The 20,404-nt window shown below is 41.1% G+C and overlaps 1 protein-coding gene across 1 annotated transcript in view; it reads left to right on the plus strand.

The window, feature by feature from the left end:
* Positions 1 to 47: 47 nt before the first annotated feature.
* Positions 48 to 20,404, plus strand: part of LOC104518529 (clathrin coat assembly protein AP180) — a gene marked incomplete at its 3' end in the record, with an annotated part of 37,877 nt that continues 17,520 nt past the window's right edge. The window contains exons 1-2 of the mRNA XM_029086519.1: positions 48 to 177; positions 19,982 to 20,124. Coding sequence (XP_028942352.1) covers positions 48 to 177; positions 19,982 to 20,124 — 273 coding nt within the window. The remainder of the gene's footprint in view (positions 178 to 19,981; positions 20,125 to 20,404) is intronic.

Here is a 20,404-nt window from a genome sequence, read left to right on the forward strand (position 1 = left end):
TGTGTTCCGCCCCTGCAGAGCAGGCAGCAGCAGGCACGCCAGCGAAGATGTCGGGTCAGACGCTGACAGATCGCATCGCAGCTGCTCAGTACAGCGTTACGGGATCAGCCGTAGCCAGAGCCGTCTGCAAAGCCACCACGCATGAAGTGATGGGCCCCAAGAAGAAGCACCTGGACTGTGAGCATCCATCCCTGTTTGTATCCCCAGCGAGGACCCGGGGCCGAGGCGGCCGCCCGCGGGGCTCTGCCGTGCCTTTGAGCCGTCGGGCTGTCGCACTTGCTGTAATCCAGCTTGCAAACCTTCAGGGTTATGAGAAATCTCCAGGAGAGGATGAGTTATTGTTGCATTTCTTCTCTTATTGCATAATACTGCTCTTTCGGCCATATTTTTTTCTTTTCCCTCCTGATGACCTCTTGCCTTTTATCCAGGAAGGCAAGTGCGAAGCGTGCCTGGTGGAGCAGGGGCTTGGAAAGAGGGGAGGGAATTTGAAACAGGGCAAAATGGACACAGGCTTGTCACTGCCTCCTTCAGTCAGGATTAAGCTAGCCAGAGACATAAATGCTATGCCAGGAGCTGACCAAGCCCCAGTAGGAGTGTGGCAGCCTCCACAGCAGGCTTCTGTAGAGGTTTAGATGATGCTGTGCTTAAGTGGCAAGGCACTGGGATAACCCTACGCTGTAGATTGGGACAGCCTTTGGAGAATTTAAGGACCATTGTTGTGGTCCCAAATATCTGACAGCAACTTCATGAGCTGTCCAATAGTTTGCATCATGTTTTATTGAAGATGGCTGGTGACTTTGTCTCATAGATTTATGATCTATTCTGGATTGGCATTAGCTAGTTAATGCATGAAACAAGGTTGAAGTCAAAACGTTTCTTAAAAAACAATGAGCTAGTGATGTTTTGTCTTGACAATTTTTTTCTTTTCAACCCACTCAACTGTCAGTCCTTGCTTGGAGACACCAAGGAGTAGAATGATGAAAGAATTTAATTGCTTGATGTTAGTTGGCCTTGTTTACCAGTAGTAACTCTGTCCAACATTGAACTCAGTAGATCAACAGCAGGTTTCGATGTCTAAAATTGTTTTCCCCATTGTTGGAGTTTTTTGTTTGTTTTGGTTTTTTTTTTTTTTTGATGTCTAAAATTGTTTTCCCCATTGTTGGGGTTTTTTGTTTGTTTTTGTTTTTTTTTTTTTTTTTTTTAATGCTAAGAAATACTTTCAAGTAAATATCAGCAGATTTGATACCAAGCAGTCTCTTGGCTGCTGGCCGTTACTAAGTAATGCTGGTGCAGGTGCATGTAAGTACAATTCTGATGATGCTGTATTTCTTAAAAGAAGGAAGTATTACTTCTGGAAAATAATTCCATATTTTAGTTCTTCATACCTAACCCTTAAAATGTCAAGCAGCACATCAGTCTTCCAGTGTATCTAAATACTCTTGTATGTGTGTCTAAGAGATGTTGATGTAAGCAGCATTTATTGAAGACTGACTTGAGTCTAACGTGTTGTTTAAATAGATCAGTGGTCTTGATACCATGTATTCTCTCTTGTTTTCTTGTATATTTTCAAAAATCATCTTGTTTATTCATGTCTCCTATGTTGCTGTTTGGTAACTGTGACACTTCTTGATCTGTAGGTTGTGTCTCGACTGTCCTGCTGTATCTGTGTGTGTGTGTGTGTTTATATACATATATATACACACACACATATACATATATGTGTGTGTGTATATAAACAAAAATAAAAGTACTATCTGGAATAGGCAGGATTAAAGTGAGGTAGAAATAATTTTCCAGTGCTGTATTAAGGTCTGGAAAGGGTCTGTGTTTGAATATTGGTGCTATTATTGCTACTTCAGAAAATGAGTGTAGGAGAGACTGTAGCTGGCAGCATTCCATACAATTTCATACCCACCTGCATGTAAGACACACAAGAGGAAGAGAAATGATCATTTCCTGGGAAGATATTTCCCTGTTCATTTTTCCTTCTTATTTTCCAAGCTGTATATAATAATTGAGAGTTTAACTGTCTGGTTTCATCAGAGACAGAATCTTGTTGGTGAGAGATATGCATGTTCAAAATTGTGGACTATAAATGCAAATCAGGTTTGTATTTTAAAAGAAAAAAAATATTATCAGGCTCTTAAACCTGAGGCATCTCGGAACTATTAATTGATATGCAATTCTTTGAACTCTGATGTATGTCTTGTGAAAAAGTGTTAAAATGGGCTTTATATAATGTAATGAGAGAGTAAATTACAAGTTCATCCTCTGAAAGAGTAATGTTCCCATGCACGCAGGAGGTACCGCTAGGTGAAGGTAGATCTGAACCACGTGACTGACTGCATTTCAAGCTGGATGAATAACATTTGAAGATGTGGAGAAGGGAATGAAAGATAAAATATGCTGGTGCCTTGAGTCAAGGTGCAAAGAATTTGGATGATTAAAACTTCAGGTACCAGACAGCGGTAGTTGGAGTGATGCTTTATGAAGAGCTGTAATTCTAATATGGATGTGGGGATTCTGCGTCCTTAGGGAACTCCATGATTTTATTTAGTGTCTTAGTGGCCAGGTGTCGTATCACAAAACCTATCTTCCATTGCTCGGCTTAGCAGATGGGCTTTGTAAATTAAATAGAGAGATCACCTATTTAACATGAGTTAGGTAGTCCTGTGAGAATGGGACACGGTGATGCCTGTCCTCATATGTTTTTTTACAGAAGATATTAGTTCCAGAGGGTTATAGAAAGATGATGGGTGACAAGGTGAGAGGTGTCTTTTTTTTGTTTGGTTTAGGTTTTTTTTGTGTGTACTACTTAGAGGTAATTTGAGGAATAAAGTGTGATTTGGGTATGAGTGCATGCGTGTGAGGAATGGAGGAAGGAACAGAATGACTGTCTTCTCTGAACAAAAGCTGAGCTGCTAAGTGTTTACCTTTGTGATTTTCTGTACTTGCATAGCTTACAAGTGCGAGCTTTAATATGGATGCTGCACAGTGGCTGTCCTTTGGCATGGACTCTGGGTGCTATGCAGGCTTGTTGTGTAAACAAGTACTGAAGTATGATTAGGTTGCTATCATGTACTTATTAGTAAGATTTATCATTTTCTTGAATTCCAGCTCTCATACTAGTGAGTTTCCAGCACCTGCGTGAAGTCATGCCAGATGGCATTAAATGCATTTCCCAAATCCCTGTAAGGAGAAAAGGAATGTGAATCTACGATGCTCTGATGGTTTGGGGCGAGCCGTTACAGTTGGCACATTAAGAGCTCTGCCCATTTTGGACTTAACAAACCTGTCATCTTGAATCCATCTCATTGTGGTGACTTTAGTTCCCTCAGCTAACCATGTTGTGTTAAAGAAATTACAGTTAGATACAGCAAGTGAGGAAAACATTTCCATGGAGAAGTGGGGATTAGCAACTTGGTTTTGCTGCAGTGGGAAGGACCATTGCAGAATGGGTGGGTGAATGAGTTACACGGACTATGTTAAGGATATATGAGCTATGGTAATTCAACTGGGAGGGCAATCATAGTGCACAGTATAGAAGTTTCGGTATCAGAATTGTTCAGAAAGATAATGTTAAGGCTTCACTGAGGGTTTAATTGTGTGGGGGCAGTAAAAGCCAGTGTCCAGCCTCAACTGGGGATGACTCTGACAGTACCAGCAGGGAGAAGCTTTCGGAGAAGGGAAATAATTTGACTTTCAAATGTTAAAACACACAATAGGTGAGGGAAAAATAGGTAGATCTGAATTCGTCTTCTTTTCTAAAGGTTCTCACTCAGAAACAAACTGTCAAGTTTTCATTTAGGGAAGTGTACTGGAAACCAGTGAGGTTGTTGCATCTGCAGTTACTCATAACAAGTTCCTGTTTCTGAAAATGATCAAAATGGCTGGGGTTTTCCTTGCCTTGTTCTGTTGAGTGAATTGGTTTGCAGCAGGAGGAAGTTCTGGAGCATGTATTCTAAAGGGACCATGTGGTGCCTCCTTACTTCTTCAAAATAATTCTTATAAGGTAGAAGGTCCTTCTGGAGGCCTGATCAAGAGCTGTGAGGTTTTCATGAAATGTGGAAACAAAGCAGATGAAAATCAGGACTTGATTTTTCTGTGGTTGTGGGGATGACCTGTGTATCTGCAGTAACATCTTTCCATCCTAAGTCTAATTTTTCCTATTTTTGTATCTGGGGTGGGCTCTCTGGCTGGCAAACAAAGGCTCTAGAAGGAAATTTATAGTTTAATTTATGCTGGTAACTGAACTGCAGAACTGGTGTCAGTATTTTGCTTGTACAGATACTTTTGTCCCTGCAGTGCTTTAGCTTTCTCCTGCAAACTGTGGGGATGACCTAACAAGTTGGAATCACTGTGGCCTGTAGTGTTGAAACAGAAGTGGCTGTTGACCAAAAGCAATGAGTTAAACTTTTTCCTTAGGCTCAGTAAAGTTGCTGGATCTCACAGGTTAGTCTTAGAAACCTCGATCTCATTCCTGAGGAATATGTCTGAATCTTTTTTTTGGGAGAGATGAGGGTCAGAGGAGCTAGCTTGAGTCACTAGACTTCAGTGACTGTTAAGGTTAACTTGGATGTGTATTTCAGAAGTTTTTTGCTGTTGAAGTGATTTGGGGAGCGTTCCAAGTCTGTTGGCACTTGGGGCCCTTTCCTAGCGGGAGTAGCGCAGAGGTACAAGTACTGCATTGCTCTGCAGTCCAAGTGACGCTTTGTCTTTATGGCCATGGAAGTACCTTCAAGAAAATTGCCAAGCATGGAATCTCTATACAGGCTGGGGTTAATCCTTCACGCTTTGCTTCTGCATGTCTCACTGCATCTTGTGTTGCAGTAATTTGTCACAGTTCCCATGTATGAGAACTGACTTTCTTTAAAAGTTAGCATTGAGGATCAGCTGCAAAACAGTGTCTTGGTTTTTGTTGTTACAGCTGGGGTGTATTCTAAATTGTGAATGCATCCTTGTCACCCCAGTGAATCTCTTTCACAGAATCAGAGTGTTAGGGACTGGAAGGGACTTCGAAAGATTATCTAGTCCAATCCCCCTGCTGGAGCAGGAACCTAAATGAAATCACATAGAAAGGCGTCCAGGTGGGTCTTGAATGTCTCCAGAGAAGGAGACTCCACAACCTCCCTGGGCAGCCTGGTCCAGTGCTTCATCACCCTCACTGTAAAGAAGTTTCTTCCGAAGTTTAAGCAGTTTCACACCTGAAAAGAAAAAAAATTCCAAGTAAGCAATTATTTTCTTTAATTTAGGAATGGATATTGGATTAGCACTTTTTTTGTGTGTGTGTCTGTGTGTGTAAGGACTTGTCATCAGTCTCCATGTTGACTAGTTTTATATTTCTGAGGGCTTCTATCATGTCCTTTCCCAAAGCAGTATTGAGGACTTGCTTCATTTGGAGGTGTGTAGATCTTTGAACAGGAGTAGAAATGTCTGTCGTGGGTAAGAACAGCTAATAAGAAGGCATTTAGATTAGCTATCCCAAGTATTTCAATGATACTAACTTTCAATTCTGGCCCACTCCGGCCCCATGCTGTTTTTAAGGCATGTGTAGTACCAAGAGAAGGCTGCATTTTTAATTAAGCTAAGGCTTAGTTAAATAATAATTTTTCAAAATATATTTGAAGCTGGGTAGAAGTTAAGATACAAAGTTTGAAACATGGGCAGGATCACTTAATCTTCTGCATCTGAACTGTTCTGTGTTTAAGTCTTCTTACGGCGCAGTGCCTAAGGAAAGGAAAGGGAGGATGAGGAAACAGAAGAGTGGGTAGACAGTGTAATATTAAACTTTCTTTCATCCAAACAGTGTAACTTGATAAAGCTAGATTGACTAGTCCTACCCTCCCTCCCCTTGGCTTTTCCTCAGCTGAAGGCATGTATTCTTAGTCTGTTTTCAATAGTCATCAAGATCCTCCTGTTAAACATGCTTTGTCAAGGTCATGGATGACAAATTCTGGGACAAGTCAGATCTTTTTGCTGTACTGACTTTCATTAGTAGACCTTGATAATGAAGTAGCCATGTCTTTCTTTGAGGCCCCCTTGTTCATGAGGTGTTCAGTATGACAATGACCAGTCCATTGTTTTAATCACTTCTATTTAGTAGTTGAATATGTTTCATAGTTTTACTCCTTTACATCCTGGGTGGCAGCACTTAAACATCTTTTAAACAAACAAACAAACAAAAAAGGGCAGTGTGAGTTGCTGTGGTTTGATTTGATCTGTGCCTCCAACTTCCCAGCCTGGTTCTTAAACTTGCTGTCTTCTGTGTGCCCTACCTGGGCCTGTCCCACTAGTGAGGAGTTCTGTGAAGTCTCCGAGGAAGTGCTCTGTTGGTGTGGTTAGTCCATGATTCTGTGTCTCTGCCCCATGAAGGATCCTCAAAGTGCTTAAAAGTAGATGGCAATCAGGGTAACTCTGAAGGGCATACAGCATTTTAGATGCTATTAGTATTCCCTGTTTCTTGCTGGATGGAGAAATTGGTAGCCAAAGAGGAAGAATTTGCTGCCCTCTTAGTCCTCGCTTCTGAAGAAATGGTAACATAATGGTAATATAGCAGAGGTACACCTGCCTCTAGTATTTCTCTGCCTATGTTCAAGATACTCAGGATTTCTTCACTCTTCCTACCCTACTTACCTTCCCCCTGGTACTGGGTGTCCATGGCAAGGTGTTGGCTGCAGGGGTAGCCTCTGTGAGAAGTGACCAGGGCACACTCTATGCTAGACACAGCTGGCTCTACAATGGACCTACTGCAGGACACAGCTGAACCCATACACCAAGCTTGTGGCACCTCCAGGAAAACACACTTAAGAAAGGGCAGAAAACACTGGATGGGCAGAGGAGGAGGAGGGATAAAGTGAGAAATGGCAGAGGGAACACCAGGATCAGAGCAGGAGGTACTGCATGATGCTGGAGCAGATATCCCCTGCAGCCTGTGGAAGAGACCCCTGTTCTCAGAGGTCACAGCCGCAGCATCCCTCCTGCTGCTAACACCTTGCCACATGCACCCAGTATACCCCGTGCCCCCAAAGAAAAGAAGAGGAGAGACCTTCTTCAGTCAGCTGTGAACGTATGGTACTGCTGAAGAAGCTGGCTCCAGTGTTTCTGGGGGTGGGGAAAAACTGGGGTGGGGGTGATGACATTATATCCCTTTCTTCAGTCTTAGTATAGTCTAAAGATGAGTCAGTGGTACCAAACAGTATCATTAAGTTAACATGCCCTGTTCCTTTTTGGAGCTTCTTTTCAAGGCACAGATCAGGATGTGTGTAAAGGTGGAAAAGCACAAGTTCTGGTGTGTGCCTAGGGGAAACACAGTAGTCTCACCAGTGAGTGTCTAATGAAACTTGAATCTCCCAACTTCAACACATGGCATGCAGATTAGGAACAGTATTCTGCCTGGCTTGGGGAGAGGAGGTTCAAATACCATGAAAACTAAAAAGAAAGAAATAAAGCAAGCCAAGAAATCAGGGTCTGAGTCTCAGCGCAGGATGTCTAGTGTGCCAAAAGAACAGGTCATCTAGCACGGAGCTGAACCCTGAACTCACACTAAATGGTATGATAGAAAAAGCCTTCCTAGTAGCTCTGCAGGCAGTGATGTGTAGCACAGGGTTTTCAGCAGTACTTTTGTTCCCCTGAGTCAGCAGTGCCAGCAAGATTGCAGTGTGAAGCTTCACTGTACATTGATATTAGAGTATCCCACCCCATCAGACTTGGCATGGCTGCTTGATTTTTTTTACTGGCCAAAATTTTGCTTGGATGAGAGCTTGGTGGCTTAAATAAAACTTGAATAAACCAGATGTTGGCAGTTGCTAGAAGGCAGTTGGAATACTTGGCAGAGGCTAACTTGTCACTTTTGTGGAGTGTGGTTAAGTCTGCTTTTTCTGGAGTCTTGTAAAGCACATGCTAGAACCTTAAAACTGTTTTTAATACTTTTAATCTTGCTATTGTGATCATGTTTCCTTCTGCAGAGCTGCTTGAGGACACTGAAAATCAATACAAAATAAGTTTTGCAAGAGTAGGCTCAGAGTTATATTCAACAGTCATAGCTGGTGGCCAGTAAGCTGCTTGTGCTCATAAAAAAATATTCTCTTTGTGAAGCACATTTGCTGAAGCAGTTGAGAGTTGTAGTCCACTAGGAGAAGGAATATACCAGCAATCAGGACTAGTTCTGCAAATGGTATTGGACATCAGCCTTGAAATGTCAGCTTGAATGTAGGTGCAATACTAGAACAGTGTTTTCTAGGCTGCTGGCAAATGGTGCATCCACTGGGTGACTGAGACCTGCAGCTTCATCGTAGGCACGGTACAGGAAATGGCAGTGCACTGTATTACCACCAACTTCAGGATGAACCAAGTCTAAATACCCTTCTGTTCCACCTCCCCGCCCAGGATAATGCGATCTCATGCTTTGTTTTAGATAATATCTGTATCTTAACTTAGTTTAATGAAAGGGATTGGATGCTCAGAAGTCGTGGTATCATTCTGATGTTGTGTGTTTATGTAATCCGTACTCTGGCCATTTGAGCTGAGGCAGTATGTCAGTCGGTTGCTTTCCTAGAGTCTGTTTTTTCTAGCTGTTGATAAAACTCAAATGTGTTATGATATTTCTTGTAGAGGAGATTTTGTGAGTACATAGGCATGATCATGCTTGAAAGCCACCAAGAAAGCACACCTTGCCTCTCATATGTACTGAGAACTGCGTCGCTGATGGGATGTGTCTACAGTTTGGGTCTGACTTGTGGAAATCAACTCTTTTCTTGGTCATAAGCCAATATGCAAAATTACCACAGGTAGAAAGCAAATTGGCAGGAACTCCTCTGTTGTAGTTGGGCCGCAGAGCTCTAACAAAACAGTTAAGCCATGTGCTTTGCCAAAGTTGCTTTACTTTCTCAAAGAAGGAATGAAAAAGAAAGCAATGTTCTTTGCTAGTTGTTTCTAGGTATTTAGGAGACTAGGTTATGGCTGAGATGTGAAACACTGGTAAGGGTAGATCGGAGAGTTTGGTGTCCACTTGAGCTAAGATTGTTCTACCATATATTTAAAGGACCAAAGAACATGTATGTTCAAGAACGTGTCTTAAACTTTGCTGTCCTAAAGAGATGGGACAAGACTGTGGCTTGACTACTGACAGTATAGTTGATCACTTCAAACTGACTCTTGGCTTGGCACAAGCGCGAATGACACAATGACAGCGGGTGCTCCCATGGCAGATGGTCAGTGGTTAGCCTGCAGAGCCTGGCAGGCTCCTAGTGCCTCTGGCATAGCTTTCTTATGTCTCTTAAGTCTCTCTGTAGTTTACAGAATGTTCTAAAATGGTCCTCCATAGAAGTGGGAGGAAGACATGACTGCTCAAAGCATTAATAAAACATGCTGACTTGTCACGCACATTCTTAAAATGTATGCAAGTTTGCGAGTGTAGAGGAAGGCCCTCAAAATAAGGCAGCGATCAGTTATCTTGCCACAGTGCAGGCCTGCACTAGCTAGAGCATACATCTTTACACATAGTTGAAGAGCCCACATAGATGCACTTAAGTGGGAGTTCAAAGTGTTTTTAAAAGGCCTCTTCCTTTCACTTCTCGTTTCAGAGAGTGGAGGATTTGTATGAAAGGGGGAAGCCAGCTGGCCTGTTTCCTGGCTCTGAAGGCTGCTGTTTCTCATTATATAGAGGTTGAATATAGACAAAAGCTTTAACATATCATTGCATCAGTTCTTCAGCAACCCTGGAGTTTTAAAACCTAAGCTTTTCAAATGGAGACCTGGATTTAGGTCTTGCTGCATGACTTTGAGATCCAAAGTATGGTTATTGCGCCTGTAGCTCTTGATCTAAGTTTTATAGCTTCATCTAAACCTATTTATAGGAGAACATACATTCTGCTAAGGGGCAGCAAGCCAGAGGAAGTTAGTGTATCTGGTGTGCCAGTGTTTTGAAAACATGCCTTTTATCATGATGTTTTGTTACTGGCATCTGAAACAGAACACTATTTTTGTATGTGAGCCTTACCTGTGACTTTGTGATCTGATCTTTCATTCTAAGCCATGTAGAGTCTTTCTAGTTTTCCTAAGCTTGATTTAAACTTTACATTGCTCTGTTATTTGTGAATGGCAAGAGCACTAACAGATAAAAGTTTGCTAGGATTGGAATAGGTGAGTTTAAAGAACTTTCTCTTGTTTATCAGGAAGCTGGAAATTGCTTAGGCAGTATTATGAGAAGCTACCTTTCAAAACTCACCTCTATGTTGTGTTTAGGAGTTTAATTGACATTTCTGGGTATTCCAGTCTAGAGATCTGACTCTGTACAAAGCTTTACTGCCTGGATGTGAGCCTCTGGGATGGATTCCAACTTCCTCACTCATCAATAGCTTGATAAGGAGACTTCCACTGCCGATGGCAAACACATCTTCCAGAGGCATCAGTGACTTTGAACTGTTAGATAGCAACTTCCTTGCAACACCAAGAAATCTGTAGTATATGAAAGGCTGCAGGCTCATATTGAAGAGTAAAGTCTTCTGGTGGTTGATGTTAGTTTTTTCCAATTTTCTGGGACTTAAACTCACCTGTCTGTGTGGCAGAGGCAAAGGATTCTTGTTTAACTGGTGTAGTACAGAGGAATGAACATAAAGGAATCGCATGTTTGGGTTTGTTTTTGTTTTTTTGTTTTGTTTTTTTTTTTAAAGCAAGGAGAGAGTACCCTTAATTCTGAAGGACATCAGTCAGTTTATTAAAAAAACTCTTTTAAGGCACAGCATCCATATATGAGGCAGCTGAGTCTGGTTTTAGGAACTCTTGTGGTCTTTCTGTTGCTTTACAGATACATAAATGCAAGACAACATGGATTGAAATTATTGTACCCATGTTCTAAAGTACTTGCTGTTTAGTTGCAACTGCTTCAGGATGCCTCTGGGAGGTCATACTGTTGCACTGACTGTATGGACAGGTTTGCATTGCACTTGATTTCTTTTTGCTCCAGATATGTCCATGTTTTAACTGGACTGTCTGCATAATTGTGGGTATTTAATTCCCAGTTAAGAATTTCAACCCATGCTATGCTTCTGGTGGCTCGTTAGCTTGGCAGAGTGTGTGGGCTCTCTGGCCCTGTCTGGTTATTTTTCAGGCTGACCCTACTGAAGGTTGCATAGTCATGTGGCAACCACTGGCAAAATAGCTGGATGCAGAATAATCCCCGTGAGAGAGCAGGAAAAACATGGACTATGGTCTGGATGTTGAAAGTTGAGTTTCAGCTGCTGAGCCTGCCCACTCAACTGACCTGTTTCTAGCATACAGACTGTAGCTAATTAACATGTCACTGTGGCTTGCACGTTTTCTCATCTCCACCCTATTTTTTATGTATTCCCACTGTGTAACAGTTAAGTAGTGCAGCTGAAACAGGCTCCTTCCAATATATTTTCAATCTCAATTCAGATTTGTAGTGGATCACAAATTGCTGTTCTGGGCAGAGTTGATAGGCTAGTGACAGTCTCACTTCTACAAGTTTGTTAAAAACAAATGATTTTCTGAGGAAAGCAGATCATTTGGGGGTGGAAAGCACTAACCAGGGTTCATTCTTCTCAGAACAAAACGACAGCAGCGTAGTAACTGAAATAGCTCATGTACCATGCCTCAGATCATTTCAGCCAGATGTGGTTGGAGCATAAGGTCAGCCCAACATGTAAAGGCTGATTAGAAAATGCTCTCGTACAGAGATTACAGTAAATGACCCCGTAGTGCTGTGAAAAACGTGAAATCCTTACTTTTCTAGTGGAGCTGTGCAGTTCTGGATAAAAGCTGCAGTTGACCCTGTTACTGATATTCTAGTAAACAATCAGTGGCAAGAGTTACGAATTGATATAACCAACTGGTAATGTCAGGGGTTGTTTACCCTCGTGGAAGGATAATCGCAAGCCACAGCTGGAATCCTGGCATCCAGTTACAGTAGCCAATTAACTAGATCTTACTGTTTTTTCTCCTTCTAAGCAATAATCTTGCAACAATATACCCCCTTTAAACTGGTTCTGTTGTTTGCAGCAATACCTAGGAAGCAACGAGACTGTGGCTTTAATGCTTGCATGGATGGAGAGAACAATTCTACCCCTTAGAGGAAATTGAATAAATGTTTCGAAGGCTTGGCAGAAGATTGGCTGGTGGCCGCAGTTTCATATTTCTTCTCTAAATTAATGTGTATTTTGGTTAAGGCTTTCAGGTTTGAAATACTGAAGGAAATGGCTTGTAGAATGATGTCTGAGATCTGCCATGTGAGATAAATCACAGAATCACAGAATGTCAGGTATTGGAAGGGACCTTGAAAGATCATCTAGACCAATCACCCTGGCGGAGCAGGAACACCTACATGAGATTACACAGGAAGGTGTCCAGACAGGTCTTGAATGATTCCAGAGAAGGAGACTCCACAACCTCCCTGGGCAGCCTGTTCCAGTGCTCTGTCACCCTTACAGTAAAGAAGTTTCTTCTCAAGTTTAAGCGGAACCTCCTGTGTTCCAGCTTGCACCCATTGCCCCTTGTCCTGTCATTGGGCATCACTGAGAAGAGCCTGGCTCCATCCTCCTGACATTCACCCTTTACATATCTATAAACATTAATAAGGTCACACCTGTCTCCTCTTCTCCAAGCTAAAGAGACCCAGCTTCCTCAGCCTAAAGGTTCCTTTTTATGCAAAAGTTGTTGGTCAAATGCTTTTTACACAAGCACTACTTGTAATATTAGTAGGGTTTTTCCAATGTCCTTTCCTCCTCTAGAGTTTAGCATCTAAGATTCCATATTACAATAGGGTGGAGAATAGCATGTCTCCAAGACAATTGGTTTTATATTTTAACCTTAGCAATTGGTTGGTGTCCACCAAATGCAAATGGAATTTTGTGTATCTTAAACTATTGAGAGCTGTGCAAAAAAGGTAGTATGATTATTTGTGGCTCAGCTGCTATTTGCAGTAAATCACTAAAATAGAGAAGTGGCACATCTAGCTCCAGAATGACTTGATGTTTCATATCAACATAAGCAGGACTGCTCAGTTCTCATCTTTGAACAGAAAAATACATGTTTCTTTTGAGCTAGTTGTGGAGCAGGATTTGGGTGGAGAGTGGGTCTAGAATGGGGTCTCTGGGTGAGAGGAGGGCATCATTAGAGCAGTGATTTCTTCTCTTTTCCCCTGCTTTACCCCCTTGTATTCTTGCCCGAGACAAATTCTTTGGTATTCAGAGTGGGTGAATTCTGTACAAAAGAGCTTCAAGACTGAGCTTCTTGCTACTTTGGACAGGGGAAAGATTCCATGCTTAATAACTAAGGCTTTTCCTACAGTGAAGTTGCTTGAAGAGCTGCAATTACTGTGGTTGGGAAGAAACCAGGCAGGATTCTTTGTCCGTCGGGCCTTTCCCCCTTTGCTTGGTGTTCTGGCTTCATGCATGCGAGGCTAAAAATCTCCTTTCCTTAGTACATTTGTACTAGGGAGTTTGTGTAGCCCATTTCTGGATGATAGCTCTATTGTTCCAGGTATTTAATTCCTGAATAAAATTGAAGCTTTTATTATTCTGAATAGTTGGCTCACAGGTGTCAGTAAGGTCTTGGACTTCATCCATAAAATATATTCATCACTAATTAATTAGCAGTCTTAAAGACTATACTTAAAACCTCAGTGACTACTACTTCAACTTGAGCTTCTGCAGCTGGCCTCAATGTCATCTTTCAGAGATGACAGGCCCCTTCAGGTACTGGAAGGCCGCTATAAGGTCTCCCCGGAGCCTTCTCTTCTCCAGGCTGAACAGCCCCAACTCTCTCAGCCTGTCCTCACAGGAGAGGTGCTCCAGCCCTCTGATCATCGTCATGGCCTTCTTCTGGACTTGCATTAGTACTTAGGGAGACAGTTGCCTTGGTTGCACCCTTTCAGATCCAGTAGAAGACCACCTGACAACTGGCTTTTATTTTCCCCTTTCCAAGAGAGTTTAACTTCTCAGGAGGAAAAGCCATATGTGTAAATCATTAAGGACCAAAAGGTACATAAATCCAACATGGCTGGTTTAATACTGCTAGTGAGCTGGGGTGTTTTTTGCAGATTACTTAAAGCCAAATATCTTTCCTTGATATGGTGGGGAATGAAGGGTGCAAACCATATGAGAGTGCATTGGAATAAAATCTGGCAATGTATATGGACAGTAGATTTTTCAGCTTTATTTTTGAAACAGGTTTTTGGTGATACAGGAAGTGATGTGCTGTTGTATTTGAAAAGGAGTAGTGTGATAATAAGATGATTCTAAGACTAATTAAACTCTCAGTGTGAGAAATTGCTGATACTCAGTCATCTGCCTTGTCTCTCCGCAGACTCTTCACATGATTGATAGGGAAGAAGAAACTATTTTCTCTTCTGCAAAACACTTAATACTATTGGTAGTATGAGTATGCCTAAGAGTAGGCAGAAAAGAAGAAATTGTATATAAAAGGTTGTCTTAGTGTGGGATGCAGCTGTGTGGTTCAAAGACTGACTGCCATAACCTCTCAGACTTCAGGATCTGCAGCAAATATTTGTCCTCACAGAAGCCTGAGATATGTCTGAGAAGGAGGTCTGTGAAGTAAGGCTGGAGAGAGGAGGTAGCAGTCCCCCTAGGAATTTGTAGTCACGAGGACTATAGCTGCATTACTGGGAAGGTCTTTGTAGTACCTTTGTACTACCTTTGTAGTACCTTTGTAGTGTCTTTGGTCAGACACTGGAACAGGTTGCCCAAGGAAGTTGTGGATGCCCCCTCCCTGGAAGTGTTTAAGGCCAGGTTGGATGAGGCTTTGAGCAACCTGGTCTAGTGGAAGGTGTCCCTGCTGATGGCAGGGGGGTTGGAACTAGATGATCTTTAAGGTCCCTTACAACCCAAACCATTCTATGATTCTGTGATTCTATGATTCTACCTGGAGAGCATGCACTCTGTGGAAGATTGTGTTTAGGTTTCTTGAGCTGGCATAGGCATGAAAGTACATAGGCAATATGTGGAAGATGCTGGACTTTAATAGAGGGTAGGCTTGGTGGGGTCAAGGTGAGGTGTAGTAACTCTTGAGGTAGACTTCTGGGGAGGAAGGAGGAGACAGCATGAATTGCTGTTTTTCTTGGAGAGATTGTTACAAAATAGGTTACGATGCATATTTGTGGAGATGGGGCAAGCTGACGTTGAAAAGAGTAGATGGTAAGCTTTAACCCCACAGATAAATTCACAACTCTTGTTTGTGGAATTGCTTGGTAGTCAAAGCCAAAAACATTATAATCATCTAATGTTCTCATCAGCAATTATTGTAGAAACAGAAACCACTAGTACTGCTTTCCAGTACTGTTTTGTGGTCAGTCTTCTGTGGACCTGTAAGTGCAGCTCTTGCATTGGTTAGCACAGTTGGACACTGATACAGTTCTGTGTCTTGCAAGGGAGGACTTGTACTGTTACTTGTGCATTTAACTTTTTTGGTTGAGGCTTGTAAACTCTTACTTCTTAAGACACTTTTTTCTGTTCTTGACTAGCCTGGATTTGGAACAATCCTACATTTCCTTTTCGATAGGTTCAAGGCATTATTTAAATACTCATAAGCAAGAAAAAAAAAACTTGTGAAGACTATTGTAGTGTTTAACATAATCGTGAGAGTGAGGAAGGTCTGTAAGGGAATTATGGTCAGAGAGATTTAGCAAAGTTTAGGAACTGAATGTATGAGGCAGCTCATATACTGAGGCAGCTCCCATGTTAATTCAACCTGGAACGACAGCTGCTCTTAAGTTGGCACCAGTATCCCTCTGAACAGAGAGGTCTTGTGCTCTGCTGCTGTTTGTCTGCATACTGAAATGTAAATTGTGAATAATTAACTTTGAACTGGGGAATCCCAGGTCTATTTATTAAAGAATTGAGTAAAAAAATCTCAAAACAAAACAGGAAAAAAAAACCTGCCCAGATTCAGTATACAATCTGAAAAGGTAAAGGAATAAGAGAGATTACTTAAAGTGTTTTATAATTGCTATCATTTAAAAAAAAAATCTCAAAACCAAGAAGTGGTTTTTAATGAGACTGAAGTCTGAAATTCTGAAGACTGAAATTTTCTTGCTATTCTCTTTTTATTTTTTTTATTTTTTTTTTTCCTTATGAGCTTAATAAACACCAAAACTAGTCACATCTTTTAGTGGTATCTTCAAAAGGTCATGAAGAGCTAAGGTATCTTCAGTTACTTTAGTCTTCCTCACTGAACCCTCTACTGATCTTCCTTAATTTGGCAGGTTTGTCTTTTTATTAATGAAGATGTTAATCATACTCTAGCTTTGATTCTCTTCCCTAATTAAGTTGCACATGTTTTAAGACTGGGTCAAACAGTTGGCTACTCAAATAGTTTAAAGACTGGTGTTTAGATTTAAGTTTTGGTGTCAAAGAATTGAGAACCATTTATTTCTTCTATGTGCATTGGTTTTGCATCTCAAAACTTAACTAGAAAAAGTATATTTACGTCCAAATTATAATTCAAACAATGATCTGTAGGCTGAGTAAGTGTTCAAAATAGCAGCTACCAAAATGTGAAGAGAGGAAATAGGAGAAGTCATGTGCTGTGATTTGGCAATTATAATTTAGTCTCACAGTAAACAAATGGATTCAAATGAAGGGTATATAGGTCTTCATTCTCCAACTGCTTAATTTCTGCAAAAGTCACAATGAAAGCACTTGCTGCTACTGCTGTACAATTCCCGATTTCTTACTCTGCTTGGAATTTGTATTTGAGCTCAGTTTTTGGGTTTGAGGATTAGCTGTCAGAGTACTTGACATGGATACCTGCAGTAGCAGAAACTTCATCAGAAGATACCTTTAATCCTTGTTTGTACTACTGCTGTGTACCCAAAACAGAATCACCTTTGTAATATTGCTTCATATGGCTTCTGATGGACTCGGCTTCAGCCAGTGCTTCTTAATATGATCTATTTTTTATTAACAAGTCTACCTGTGACTTGCTTGGAAGACTCTGAACTTCTTTGTCTCTTTTGAAAACTAAGTTTCTGTCCCACCAGTAAATATCTGAATTTGTATGTTTTGAAAATATAGTTTCTAGATTTTCTTGTATGCATTTTCTTTTTCCTTTTACCTAATCTTCCCTACCTCGCTGAGGGCAAATTAGTTTTGCCAAGTCTTATCTTAAAATTCAGCATAGCCACCAAACTCTGCTACTAGGAGTTCATTAAGGCTAGCTACGCTTCCAAGTTGCTCCAGATGCTGATGATTGCTGGTTAAGCTGAGACTCTATGGTATAGGGGAAAGAAACCCAGGAAGCTTAACTTTGTGGCATGACTTAATGTGAAACAGCTCTGCAAGAATTAACCCTCCATCTCCTTTTTTTCCCTCATCACTCAGATGATGAGTAAAATCTCTATGCGTGGTTTAATTCTTTTCTGTGTACTGAAAGTGGTAGGCGTAAATTTAATCATACCTCTCTACTCAGCACACTATAATTACTTGTGTCCTAAAACATTCAGAGCAGCAGGCTGAGATGCCATACCCTCCAGCAGTTAGGAGAGGAGGCAGAAATGACTGAGTGACTTTAGAAGAAGAGTTGCAGTAGTATATAGTAGTGCCTTGTAGCCTCTGTTGCCAGCATTGTTGTGGGTGAACTCCTCTGAGGTTCCATTATCTAACATCCCGCAATGGAATACACAATTTATAGCACCCCTCTTCCATAGTGAGCTACATACTGAAACTTAAAACTGAAAGCTTGAAAATTTGATGCATATTTCCTTATGCTAAGGACAAATGCTGTCATCTACAGTAAAACCTCCAAATGGGGTCAACTGAGCAAGCCTCTTGTGATTTGCTTCTAGGCTTTTACAAACCACTGTCTTCTATAATGCATTCATCATCTGTACAGAATAAAAGATTATTGGCCTGTTTGTACAGCAAGGTCAAGGAGACTTGTTGGAGCTCTGCGAGCTTGAACTGTTGTCGTTCAATAGCATGGCATTACTACTGTAATGCTTTGTCTGCAGAACTGCCTCTTTCAAGGGTGGTATTACTGAGATTGTAGAAGTTAACTTTATATTTCAAAAGGTATTCTGCAAAAAAACCCAGCACCCACGACCAAACAAAAAAACACCATGACAACAAACATTTTAAAATCAAACTTGGCAAACAGATCACATAATTTTTGTGTTCTGTCTCATTACAGAAAATAATTTCACTGACCTGAAACTTGAAGACAACTTGCAGCTTTTATGCCCATACAAAAGATAATTTTAAACACAAGCACTGCAGTTTTCATGGGCACCTGACTCTGAGCTATAGAGTTCTTGTATCTTATATGAGTCTGTTTAATAGAAGTAAAAAACCCCCAAAAAACCTTGCCATTAATTTAAAAAAAACCCAAATTACTAGATTTTTGAATGCTTCTGATACAGCAGTGTGGGTCTCTGAACGCACCACGTGGTCCTCAATAGCTGATGTGACTCATAGCTCTGTTGAGACAGACCTGTCCTCTGGACTTTCCTGCCCTGCAGAGGCAGAATCAGTAGTTTCACAGCAGTCTGAACTTTGGTTTTCTGCTCTTAGCAGCATTAATATCCTCCATTATATGGGGTTGTGTTGGGGAGGGAAAGCAAGTCTGTAAAGTGTTGATCCTGCTACCCAGGTAAACTGAACTCCTGTAGAGTGTTTACAGCAGAGACACGGAGTTAAGTGTGCAAGGATCAGTCACAGAATAGCCTGTCTTCTAGAGTAGAATATTTGTCATCACTGAATGACTTGAATAGTTGGATGAACATTTCTAGTCTAGGGAGGGGAAAAAGAGTTGCATGGAAAATCATTAACAATAGTTACTGTCCTCTCAGGGAAAGTAAAAGATGAGTATTTTCATTAGTAACACAGATAATGCTTGGTCTGTAGTTAAACTTTTTAATTTTTAACTTTTTCTGTTTAGATCTTCAAACTTTAAACCTCAGCCCTACAATTAGGTCTGTATTCTATGCTCTTTGTGTTGCATGAAGTCTTCTCCTGAAGTCTTGGCAGGGCTGTGTCTGACATCGCATGAGTTTTGGTCGTGCAGTTGCAGTATGGAGTTTCCAACTGTGTCTCAAAAACTAGATAATAGCTTGTAGAAGGTCATTGCTGGCTGCCTATCAGGAGTTTGTAGTTTGTAGGTAATGTAGTAAAACAAAGATCCTGTCAGTAGATATGAGGTAGTGATGCTCGTGGAAAGCTAGCTGCCCTACTGTTTATGATTGAAGTACTTATCTTAATTTCAGGTACTCTCCCATGCAAGTCTACACCCTCCTAATGTACAGGACACAAAGCTGTGTTGTATTTTTGTTCCCTTAGACAGTCTAATGTCTTATTTCTTCTATGTAAGGTGCAGTTGCTTGCAGAAGACTATTTTTCTTCAGTATAAACTAATGTCTATCCTTGCCTCTTTTCTTCTGTTGAAGAGGCTTTAATGCATGCCTGAATGCACCCTTCTGCTGTCTATGTCTGTAGAGACTCTATGAGGTGTGCTGTAGCATGCTGATGAAACTCTAACCTCTGAGATGAATAGAGTATCTCTTTCTGGCGATACCTCTTTTTGCTGATGTGACTGGGTTCAGTGTGCTTGACATATTACTTGTAGGAGAAGAATTAAATCATACTTACTCATCTAACCCAGAGGTAGTGAATTGCCACAATTAACTTGAAAACCTGCAAGCAGTAAAATCATGTGATGTTGTGCACCCTAACTTCATGTGGGATGAAGATGGAGAAAGATTAGGGCATGGCTCAGGACAGAATTGTTGGAAAGCTAGTACTGTTGAATGAAAGAGTCAGACCAGTGTTACTGTCAGCATGTACTAATATAATTTCAGCTTTTTGGGTTTTGTTTTGTTAAATGTAGAAGGTAATCACTGAACTTGCTGTTTGTCACAACCATGGCCTGCAGCCTGATGGGCTGAGAGTTTGGCCATGCTGCAAGCATTTTCATAACCGTAGCACCTAACACCTTCCTTTTATTTCTCTTACAGACTTGATCCAAGCAACTAATGAAACAAACGTCAATATTCCTCAGATGGCTGACACGCTTTTTGAGCGAGCAACAAATAGTAGCTGGGTGGTTGTATTCAAAGCCTTAGTTACCACACATCATCTAATGGTTCATGGCAATGAGGTAAGTGTAATCAGCTTTCTCTTGAGACCTCAATGACACTGAGCAGACTCCAAACAAAAAAAGTTAATAGTGCAATGGCATCTCTTCTGAACCAGTAAGGACCTGAGAACAAAGGGCAAGAATGATTCCTGATGAGAGCAAACTTACCTTTAACAACATAGTTAGGGGCATGCTGATTATCTGTCTCTTCCATGGCATAAGAGCAAGAAGCAGCCTGTTCGAGGATGTTGACAATTTGTGTGCTATGTGAAAACGGAGCTATGCAGGATTAAAGACTACT

This window comes from Antrostomus carolinensis, unplaced genomic scaffold (assembly GCF_000700745.2).
Source record: "Antrostomus carolinensis isolate BGI_N321 unplaced genomic scaffold, ASM70074v2 scaffold24988, whole genome shotgun sequence".
NCBI classification, from domain to species: domain Eukaryota; kingdom Metazoa; phylum Chordata; class Aves; order Caprimulgiformes; family Caprimulgidae; genus Antrostomus; species Antrostomus carolinensis.